This window comes from Penaeus monodon, chromosome 16 (genome assembly GCF_015228065.2).
Source record: "Penaeus monodon isolate SGIC_2016 chromosome 16, NSTDA_Pmon_1, whole genome shotgun sequence".
Taxonomy (NCBI): domain Eukaryota; kingdom Metazoa; phylum Arthropoda; class Malacostraca; order Decapoda; family Penaeidae; genus Penaeus; species Penaeus monodon.
In genome coordinates, this window is record NC_051401.1 from 27237512 (window position 1) to 27249881 (window position 12370).

The window sequence follows — 12370 nt, forward strand, 5'->3', positions numbered from 1 at the left end:
GTTTCATAGAGGTAAATGTAGAATTCATTGACTGAATGTTGCTACTATCTACTGCTTACCATACTACAAAGATTTCTATGTTCTTAGAATTAGGGAAACTTGAAGACTAATTAGAATACTTTATGGTTATGCTTTGACTTGCCTTTATACTAATTTATATGTATAAATTTATCAGTATTATTATACACAAAAAAAGGTCTGAGTTTCATGTATCACTGCAACAAAAGCTTGCTTTTATGCACCATTTGTAAAGGTTATCACAGTTCCCCATCACATGCATGAAAATAGAGATAAATTCCAATGGATAGGGCCTATGTAAATAAAACATGCAGGAAATCATATTTTCATCAATAAAATATGCATTGAGATGTATTTATTAGCAATTAGATGTATAAATTATATAAATATGAAGTACCAGGGTGTTACTGTGATATTCAACCTGGTGGATCCTGGTGCCCTGCTGTCTGCACATGGCCCTAAATCAGATCCTGAGCATGGGAATAGTGTCATTTCTAGAGATGGTATTCTTCCAGCTGTGGTTCATACAAGGTGCATTTCACCCTTGTTTACTGGTGGAGATACTGCAAGTGCCCCCTCCTAAATGCTCGTGGTGAGTTATTCTGGTCATACCAGCCTCAGCGAATTTTTCGAGATGGCACATTTTAGTCATCTCAGCCTTCAGCCAGATTTTTCAATGACAGCATATTCCTGTCATCTGGCCTCCAACCAGATTTTTTTCAAGACATTACTGCAATGTCATCCAGATATTAATGTGGCATTTGGTTGGGGAGAGCTGGGAAGGAAAAGAGCAGGGGGTTTGGCTGGATGTAATATGCTATACAGTACCATAACTACCACATGCTACTCAGGATGTTTAATTCACAAGCAGAAAGAGGCATGATTGGCTGAGGGAGTGAAGTGGTTAGAAGAGAAGTAGGGTTATGGGTGATGTTGTGGATGTGGGCAGAGAAAATGTGCCAGTCGTAAGGACACTAGGATTTGACAGGCTTTCTATAATCTTGGTAAATAGGACTCACTGCATATTATGCAGTCCCATGCCCATAGCAAATAAGACTTTAGTGGTTAAGGCTCTGATTTGTGTGTGATTTAAAAGTTATGAATAATGTCATGTCAAAGAACCATCTATATCCTATGGAATTGATACAGGGACATCCTGTCCTAGGGACCAACAATCAAGAGGTGGTTTGTTCTCATTTGTACAACCTTATAGGTTGTATAAAAAAGCACATACCATGGGACTTGTACTTGTACCCACCAAGATCAATATTTTATTGCCACCAGCCCTTACATTTTCCACATTAAGATTATGTTTGATCTTTGGATTAAAAAAGAAAAATGTTCGTATGATATAATAAAGATATGAGAAGTGTCAAACTCTAAAAGGAAATATTTCAGTTTTGAAGAGAAGTTTCATGAGCCTTTGTAGTTGAGTTATTTTCACTAAGCAACATAGGTTATTACCCTGTAATGCAATATAACTTCATTGTATGACAATTGGCTAAATATCTTGTTTAGTGAAGAAACAAGTGTTTTGATATAAATCCTTTTAAAGTTGTATTGTGGTTATGATGGTTCTTGATTTTTTTTCTTTTATATTCCTTAGTACTGTGGGGCAGGTCTGGCTATGACTTTAATTCATTTGCCACATTTGTAGATCCATATGAGATTTTGATTGAACATATTTGAAGATGCTACAATTACAAGGTTTTAGTTTTCAGAATTCCCAAGCTATATTTCGAGAATTGTGACATATGCTAAAGATTCTTGTCTCATATCTATGGGAAACATATCAATTTGCAATATTTCTTCACCCCCCCCTTCCCATTAGATCAGGGTATGATGAGTCTTTAAATGTTGTGTAACTATTCTTTTTTTATGTTACAGTGCCCAAGATGAAAGGAAAAGCAAAGCTTGGACCAGCTGTTGAGAAAGTGGTAAGTATTTTAACCCACTGATGTAGTTTTTTATGGTTTTCTTTGTGAATTTTGTTCACACATTAATGGCTCTACAAATATATTTTATATTTTCCTATTCTTCATATATGACATTAGATTTTTTCTTTGTTTCTTTCTTTATTGGAAGTGTAATTTTTGTTTTTATATGTAAACATAATTGACATTCATATCATATTTTTTTTCATAGCGTCTTCCAGTAGAGACAGACCCAGTGAAGTTAGCAAACTTTGTCTGCGGATCAGACCCAGTAAAGGAAAATCCACAAGACATCCAGTTGAAAGATGATTCTGAATACCCAGATTGGCTGTGGACTCTGAGGACAGGTAAGTTGATTAAATGATTAGTAAGAAATATGTATTAGATAAGGGATAATTTCCATATCTATCTAGGTGATTTAAATAGGTAACTCAACCAGTTGGCTGTGCTGTTTCACTGTTTAAGACTGTTATATATATTGTTTCTCTTTATCCTAATGATTTATTACTCTGAATAAAGCAAATGGTTCAAGCTAAATGCTTGACTTAATCAAAGAACTTCAGAATCCTGATAGAATATTATACTGTACAAAGCATATAGTTACCATAAGAATTCAGGTTCAGAATTACACACAGAATGCATACTATACAGTGCTCATCCTAATATCTGAATTTCATAATGAAGCATAGAGGCATGGGCTTTATGTGATATGTATGCATATTTCCAGGTAAACCGCCCCCTCTGAGGGAAATGGACCCCAACACAAAGCAGTACTGGAGGAGATTACGAACAATGGCCATGAAAGAAAAGAATCTGCTCAAGAAAACAGGAAAGCGATAGAGGGAATGCTGGAATTATTTGAAACGGCTGGAATTTTTAGCAACTGTTGTTCTAGTGAAAATTTGAATGTGTACATATTTTTTTTGTTTTGATTTTGTATAAAGAAATAAATAGATAAAAGATGAAAATTGTTCTGAGTTTTCTGTTGCTATAGGTTCAGTTTTGAAGCTAGCTTGTATGAATGAGATTCAGGGATATAGGATTTTAAATTCCTGAAATCTTTCTTCAACATGAGAATAAAAAAGTAATAAACTGGAAGTACATGAATGGAATTATACTAATAAACTATATTAGTGATATATGGGAAGTAGTAGACAGGATTCTTGGAAGACAGAAAATAAATTATAATAAATAAAAGCCCCAAAAATTAGCATCATTAAGTCATACAAGAATAAAAATCAAATGCACTGATTTTAGCTGTTTTTCATTCACTTGTAAGCATGGAAAAGCCAATTGTTAAGTTTTTTCCTTTCTCTATAGCATTACATTTAGTGTTTTAAATGGATGCACATGGTTTTATAAGGCGGAAATCATTCCCTCGGCAACTGTATACTTTTAACCCTTGGGGGTTGGGAGGGGTATGACAAAAAATTCCTTGGATGAAAACCCTTTGGGTTACCATTTAATAAACTTTCCTCCCCTTCATAGTGCAAAATTAGAAAAAGGGTTTCAGTTAGAAGGGGTTCGTCAAAAAATGAGAGGTTAATTGACTTTTTTTTAAATATGGTAAAGGGGTAATCAAAATGATGTAATCTTTTGTTTTTTTCTACTTCATTTGGGATATATTTCTCTTTTTTATTATTGCTTTGGGGTTTGTCCTAAAGCCAGTAATAGGGTATCTTAAATTTTTTTCCGGAAACTTTTTTTAACCGGATTCCATCTTCGAATTGCAGAATAAGAAGGGCAAAAAAAGAAAAAAGAGGAAGGTTAATTTTAAAGCTAGAAAGAAAAAATAAGACAAAAAAATTCTTTCAGATTAGCAGAATAAGCAGGGAAAAAAAAAGAGCAAAAAACGGAAGGGAAATTTTTTTAAAGAGCAAGAAAAAAAAAGACAGCCCAAATAGACAGGTGTGTGTGGTGTGTGTGTGTTGTTTTTGTGTTGTGTGTGTTGGTAGTTTGGTGTGTGTGGTGTGTGTGTGTGTGTGCGCGGCCGGGCGCGCGTGCGTGGGCGAGGGAGAGATCACCCGGGATTTCCCGTTACACACTTGGGGTTTATGAATTGTACCGATTTCTTCTCCATTTTTAGATGACCCTCTTTTTGCAGAGCTGGGCTTGGTGAGACATTAAACCCAAAGCATACATTTACAAAATTCAAGATTTTTTGCTCAAAGTGGTTTTATTCTAAGGGAGACGTGGTGTCTTAGGATACTTAACGGGGACGGGGGGGGGGGGGGGGTTACTCCATCTTTGGGTCTGCGAGGGTTCTCCCCAGGTTAAGATGTGTTTTTTTTTCATTTGTTAACAGGGGTGTAGAGTTTTCGATCTACTTAGTATCTTGGGTATTTTGGGATGCGAACATGGCTGAATGTGGAACCCTTTAAAAACTTTAAAACCTAGAAAAAAAAACTACAATTAGGTCTAAATGGAAAATACAGGATTTTTGTTATACTGAGCTCAGACTTCTTTGGCAGGGAAAATTAGCAGGGAAAGGGAAGAAAAAAAGAAAGACAGGTAGAACGTTTTGGAGAAAAATCGCGGGTGGATAGCCCTTCAAAACCTGTGTATTCAAAAACGGAATTAAATTTTTTAAAGCCCCTCTTTCTTTTAATGCTGATTTTTAAAGTACTTTTTATAAATTTTTGTTTTTTAGAAGTGTTGATGTCTGAGGTGTTTTTTTTTCTGCTATCTTCATCATGAAACTATCTTTTGTCTGTGGATGGGACAAGTGAAAAAAAAGAAGAGAAAAAGAGAAAGAAGAGAGAGAAACATAGAAAACAGGGGGGTATTTTTTTTAATCTGCAGTACCTGTGATTTTCCCCTTTATTTTTTCCCAATCTTGTATCTCTATCAAAATTTCGATCATCAAACCCGAAAGGGAAGAGAGAGAGAGAGAGAGAGAAGAGAGAGGAGAGAGAGAGAGAGAGAGAGAGAGAGAGAGAGAGAGAGAGAGGGGGGGGGGGGGGCCTCCCAATAATCACAAAGATATTACGAAATTGCTATTCTGGCATGTTAATGATCCCAAAACAATGTCATATATGCATTGTTTGAAGATACCTGCAATTCGTGCAGCTGCAAAGAAACAGCCCCCCGCTTAAAAAAAAAAACCCAACAAAGGTCACCTATTTTTCATAAATGCCCCATTCGAGAGCGTTTTTTATATAATAAATAGACCTAAAGTTAGATAAAATGATTTAAAAGGAAATTAGATTATTAACAAATACAAAATTCGTGATAAAATCCGATTGAACCCCACGACCCTTTTATTAAGGAAATGAAACACAAGAGGCTAAGATAAAATGGCATTTGTTTATACTTCACAGATTTATTTAATGCTTAAATTAAGTGACATTCTGAAAGTATTTTCAAAATAAGAAAGAAGCTTGGTATTAACAAAAAACATGACCCCCTAAAAACACGGCAAAACTCAGTGTACACTATTGCATGATTTATACGAGTTATACATTTTTTAAATAAGGTGATATTAACATCCGAAACCAATTTTTAAACAATTTCAAAACCCTTCAAAAAGTTGACAGTTTTATTATTTTTTTTTTCGCGTGGGTGTGTGTGTGTGTGTGTGTGTTTGGTGTGTGTGTGTGTGTGTGTGTGTGTTTTTGGGGTTTTTTTGGTGGTGGTGTGTTGTGGTGTGTGTGTGTCTGTGTTTGTGGTGTGTGTTGTGTGTGTGAAAAATATATATTATATATTAAATATATATTATATTATATATATTAATTTTTTGGCAAATAGATATACAAAAAGGTAGATAGGACCACACACGCATACACACACACACCCCCACACCACACACACCCACACACACCACACACCACATATATATATTATATAATTATATATATATATATATATAATATATATTATTATATTATATAATTTGGGGGTGTTGTGTGTGTGGGGTGTGTGTGTGTGGTGTGTGTTGTGTGTGTATATATATTATATTTATATATATATAATTATATATAATTATTTATATATATATATATATCACGTTATAACACTACACCACCAAACACACACCACACACACACACACACAAACCACACCCCCCACACACACACACCCACACACACAACCACACACCAATTTTATATATTTATATCTTATATATATATTATATATATATATATATAATATATATATATATATATGTTGGGGTGTGTGTGTGTGTGTGTGTGTTTGGGGTTTTTTTTATATATTTGTTATAATAATATTGTTTTTTTATATTATTATTATAAGTTTTTATATAAAAAATATATATATATATATATATTAAAATTTTTGTGTTTTGTGGTGTGTGTGTGTGTTTGGGTTCATAAATTTATATATATATAATATTAAAATTTATTTATTTTTTTTTTTGTGTGGTGTGGTGTGTGTGTGTGTTTTTTTTTTTAATACCTATTTTATTATATTTTTAAATTTTATTTTATATATTTTTTTTTATTTCTTTTTATTTATATTAATATAAACCCCCCTACAAACCAACAACAACCCACACACACACACACCCACAACACACACCACACACCCACACCCACACCCCCCCACACACACACCCCACCCACCCCACAACGCTCACGAAGCACGCCCACGCCCGCCCCCCCACACACACCACACCCCCACACCCCCCCACCACACCCCTTGCCCCCCACGCACCACACACAAAACACACCCACACCACACATCACCCACAACACACACCACACACACACACACACACACACAACCCCACCACCACCCCAAAATCATCTGACCCACCCACGCACACACACGCCACCACACCCCACACACACCACACACACACAAAACACAAAAATACATATGTTTATATAATATATAAAATATTTATATAATATAAAATGAATGTATGAGTATAATATATGTAGTATTAAATATACTACACACACATACCCCCCACCACCACAACACACACACATTTATATCATAAACTATATAATAATATATATATATATATATAATTTTGTATATATTTTTAAAATATATATGTAATATTATATATATGTATAATTTTTATATATATATGATGTATGTAAAAATAGGTATATATATATTCTATTAACACACTATAGTTATGATACATATATTTGTATGTGATATATGTATGTATGTATGTATGTGAATATATATATTATATATATAATATTATATATATATATTTATATTATTCAAAATTTAATGGCATTGTTCATACTCTATCAAATTCTCATTTTACAGAAGAAGTCTGGTCATAGTGGGGGAAAAAGGGCCCGGGGAAAAACCCCTGGGAAAATATTTAAATAAAAAACATTTTACACAGTCTGCTACGTTTTTTTATTTACTAAAGAAATAACTTTCAGCTTTACAAATTTCCTAGTACATTTTCACATAGTGTTTCATTTCGAGAAATTATCTTGTAAAAACGCCCAAAAAAAAAGAAATCAAAAACTTTTCGCCAATGCTCTTTAAGGCACTCGAAAAATGCTTATATACGAATTTCCCTCCCTCAAAGCAGTGAGAAATGCAGTTTTACGAAAAAAGATTTTTGGTTTCTTTAAAACCAAAACCCCGTAATTTTTCAGACCATCTGCACATCGCTAGAATTTAAAACCCTCTCTCTCTCTCTGTCTCTCTGTCTCCCCTGTTCTTTCTCCTCTTTCTTCTTTCCCCTTCTCTCTCTCTCTCTCTCTCTCTTCTCTCCTCTCTTATATATATATATTAAAAATATATATATAATTTTATATATATAAAGAAATATTATTTTTATATATATAATATATTATTTTATAATATATATAATGTGTGTTGTGTGTGTTTGTGTTTTTTGTGTGTGTGTTGTTTGTGGTTTGTGTGTTTGTTGTAATTACATATAATAGTACATTTATTATATATTTTATTATATAATTAAAATTTTTATATTATTCATATCCTATAGTATAGTTAGTGTTTAATTGGTTTATTATATATAATAATATATTATATATTATATATTATACCACATTTTGTGTTGTGGTTGTGTGTGTGTGTGGTGGTGTGTGGTGTGTGGTGTGGTGGGGGTGTGGTGTGTTGTGTTTGTGTTTGGGGTGCTAGATCAGGTAAAGTTAAATTCCCCAAAAACAAGCTTTTCTTTATTTTTTTTTTTTTTTTTGTGCGGAAAAAGGTCAGATAATTGTAGGAAACTAAAACGGTTTAGAAAGTTTCTTTGATTATTTTTGAGACTTAAGACACCCCAAAACGGAAAAAAAGAGAGAAAAAAAATTGCTCGTTAATGGTTTGTGTATTTTCAATAACTGTAGATATTAAACACTTAAAATAAATTTGAACCAAAAATAGCAAAAAAGGAGAAAGAAAAAAAAACCCCTAATTAATGCAAATTTGTCATACGATTTCATTTGCAAATTTACACATATCTATCCAAAAAGTATTTTTTAAGTTATAAATGATTACAAGAAATTTGTGTAAAATTTAAAGATGGATCTTTAACTTTTATCTTATTTTCTTCCGAGGACTTAATAGCGATGATTTCTTTTTTTAATTATGTAGTTACTATTTTACATATAAACGGGGGAGAGACTGATAAAAAAAATCAAATAAAATTATTATAATTCAAAAACTTTTTCAAAAATTAGCATATCGCAAGAAAAGAAACACAGATTTCCAATAGCAATATAAATTCCCCGTAAAAAAACTTTAAAAAAAAGAAAAGAGAGAGGAAAAAAAACTTTAATTAGCTGAGACACAAAATTTATCTTTCGAGCGAAACTAGTTTTTTAAAAATATTATTACACGGGTTTTGCCTAAAACCATTATTTTTCTTACTCTCATTTTTCACACTCCCAAGGGATATTGTGTTACAAAAAACGTAAGTAATAAAAAATTTCCTTTCTTCTCTCATCACTTTGATAATAGTTAAGGATTTTACTCCTTTGTTTGGGGGAAAGGGAAACCCCCTCAGGTCAGAGCACTACAAAAAGCTTTTAAAGGGGAGGTCTATAGGTCTGTTAAAAATTTTTTTTCAATTTCTTCTTTTTTTTTTTTTTATCTCTTTTTTTTTCCCGACCCAAAAAAACATTTCTTTCCTAGAACTCAAAAAAAAAATTGTAGTGTTAACACCCACATATTTAGGTTTTGCATCTACCCCGCAGAGAGTCACTTAGTCCATAAATTTAAACCACATTTAAACTTTCCCCCCGACCCAAATTCAGGTTATGGTGTCAGTGTACGTCAGGCGCAGGAAAAAGGGGTTTTATGTGGGGCTCCGGCTGGTCACGTTAGGGTGTCTGTTTGTGGTGTTTGTTTGCTGAGACCAAGCCCCGGATTACGCTGTAGTATTAAAGGGGGAAACTGGTCAATTTTGGTCATGTCAAATGAAGTTAACCCCCACTCGAGGGCTATATGCCACCAAAAAGAAGCTTGCCCGCGAGAATCTGACCTATCCCCCAAATAGAAGGCTGAGAGCCAGGTCAGCCACTCTCCAGAGTCAAACTCTCCCTTACAAAACAGCTCATGACACCAGGAAACCTCCGAAGAAGAAAGGGGAAAAGGGGAATTTGTATTACAGTAAATGACGAGTCTGATGATACACTATCATTAGGGATAAACAGATTAATTGACATTACTCTACATTTCACCCTCAGGCACGTGCCACTCTCCCTTGGCAAGTTTCGCAACTTGGAACACGACATTCAGACTCTTCGTCAGCAACTTGACGAGGAGAACGATCCCAAGGAGATGTTCTCCGTTGCTCTCCAAGGCTAATGCCGAGGCTCTCATGTGGCACTCTAATATGAGTCTGAGGGTGTTGAAACGTGTTAGAAGAAATTGAGGCTGCGCGCATGAAGCTTGCAGCTCGTCTCGAGGAAGCCGAAATGCAGATTGAGTCTCTCAATGTTAAGAACTTGCATTTGGAGAAGACCAAGATGCGTGCTGCTGCTGAGCTGGATGACCTCCAAGTCGCTGCTGAACGTGCACAGACTCTGGCCCAACTCCGCTGAGAAGAAACAGAAGAACTTCGATAAGTTTCATCTCTGAATGGAAGCTGAAGATCGAGGGACCTTGCTGCTGAGTTTGATGCTTCTCAGAAGGAATGCCGCAACTACGCCACCAAAACACTTCCGTCTTAAGTCTGCCTATGATGAAAACATTGAACAACTTGATTCTATCCGTCGTGAGAATAAGAATCTCAATGTTTGAAATTAGGGACTTGATGGACCAGATCGGTGAGGGTGGCCGAGCATACCATGAGTCTCAGAAGAATGCCAAGCGCCTTGAACTCGAGAAGGAAGAGCTTCAGGCTGCTCTTGAGGAGGCCGAGGCTGCTCTTGAACAAGAAGAGAACAAGGTCCTCCGAACACAGCTTGAGCTCAGCCAGGTCAACAAGAGATTGACAGGCGTGTTCAGGAGAAGGAGGAGGAATTGGGACAACACTCGGTAAGTGATTATATGAGTAAGAATGTTATGGATTTTGAACCTTGTGGCTATTGTCTTTTCATGCTATTTTCGACTGTTTTGCTTCCACAGAAAGTGTCACCAGAGAGCCCTTATTCCATGCAAGCTTCTCTTGAGGTTAAAAAGCCAAGGTAAGGCTGAGGCTCTTCGCCTGAAGAAGAAGCTTGAGTCCGATATTAACGAGCTTGAGATTGCCCTTGATCACGCCAATAAGGCCAACTCCGATCTTCAGAAACATTATAAGAAGGTTTATGATGAGATCAAGGGTATGGAGGGTCGTGTTAAGGGCGAGCAGCGCTTGCCTCGGAGTACCGGAACAGTAAAGGTATTGCTGAACGCCGTTACAACGCCCTCTATGGTGAGCTGCAGGGAAACCCGCACACTCCTGGAACAATCCGATCGCGGCGTCGCCACGCCGAGACCGAGCTCCACGATGCCCGTGAAAAAGATTAACAAATTCACCAGCACGAACGCCGCTCTCACCGCCTCCAAAAGGAAGCTTGAGGTGAAATGCAGACTCCCCCAGGTACGTTAGAATGAATATACTTTACTGAAAGGAGTACATATGTATGTATATTTGTATTTCTCAAAGTATACACAGCCCATGCACATCATTCGTGTATCTTTTATGGTGACCTGAGGGAAAGCTTAGCGAGGGCCCAAGAACTCTGAGGAGAAGGCGAAGAAGGCCATGCTAGATGCCGCTCGTCTTGCTGATGAGCTCCGCTCAGAGCAGGAACACGCTAACAACCAAGAGAAGATGCGCAAGGGCTTGGAAGTTACCGTTAAGGATCTCCAGACCCGCCTCGAGGAGAGTGAGGCTGCTGCCCTGAAGACTGGTAAGAAGGCTGTCAGTGATCTTGAAGCTCGCATTCGCGAACTCGAGGCTTCCCTGGACGATGAGACCCGTCGTCACGCTGACGCTCAGAAGAACCTGAGGAAGTGCGAGAGGCGCATCAAGGAGCTCGCCTTCCAGGCTGATGAGGACAAGAAGAACCACGACAGGATGCAGGACCTCGTCGAGAAGCTTCAGCAGAAGCTCAAGACCTACAAGCGCCAGATCGAGGAGGCTGAGGAGATCGCCGCCCTCAACTTGGCCAAATTCCGCAAGACTCAACAGGAGCTCGAGGAAACTGAGGTGGTGACTATTACCATAACTCACATGTAAAGATACATTTGCTGACGATTAAAGAATATGTACACATATTGCTACCAATTTACCCTATGTGCCATTGAAGAAAGAAATGATATATGTAAACACACACGCACAGATATTGCAAATAGAACAACGAAGGGAAGTACAGGAAAACATGAATATGCCGAAGGCCTTTCCACTTTAATGCTTCGTCAGGGAATGCTCTGATAAAGCAATTTCTGTACTTCCCTTCGTTGTTCTATTTGCACTTTGTTCGATATGAATTCCAAACGCACAGATATGTATACACACACACACTCATATACACACACACACACACATATATATATATATATATATATATATATATATATATATATATATATATATATATATATATATATTTGCATATATATGTATGTAAATATACATATATATGTATTATATATACATATATAAGTATGTATATATACACATATGTATGCATGTATGTTTGTGTGCATGTATGTATTTATACATAGGTATATATGTGTATATATGTATGTATATATACACACGTGTATACATATATGTGTTTGTGTGTATATGTGTGTGTGTGTGTATGCATGTGTATGTATGTATGTACACACACACACACACACATATATATATATATATATATATATGTGTGTGTGTGTATGTATACACACCCACACATTTTTTTTCTACTGTTGTTATTACTGACCATGGTCAAAGAAAATCCACTGATAAGGATAACTCCGATATGGGAAGCTTAGCCTCGCCCGGGCTATGCCATGAGGGGAGCCCGGCCTGTGTTGAC

At 36.1% G+C, this 12370-nt stretch overlaps 1 protein-coding gene and 1 pseudogene across 1 annotated transcript; both read left to right on the forward strand.

Moving 5' to 3' along the window:
• LOC119582999 overlaps positions 1-11619 on the forward strand; it is a 27619-nt pseudogene extending 16000 nt beyond the window's left edge.
• Positions 1827-2923, forward strand: LOC119582665 (39S ribosomal protein L54, mitochondrial-like). Its single transcript, XM_037931065.1, has 3 exons — positions 1827-1955; positions 2164-2299; positions 2680-2923. Exons 1-3 carry the CDS (start codon positions 1914-1916, stop codon positions 2790-2792), a joined length of 291 nt encoding a protein of 96 aa, XP_037786993.1. The 5' UTR covers positions 1827-1913; the 3' UTR covers positions 2793-2923.
• Positions 11620-12370: the final 751 nt, after the last annotated feature.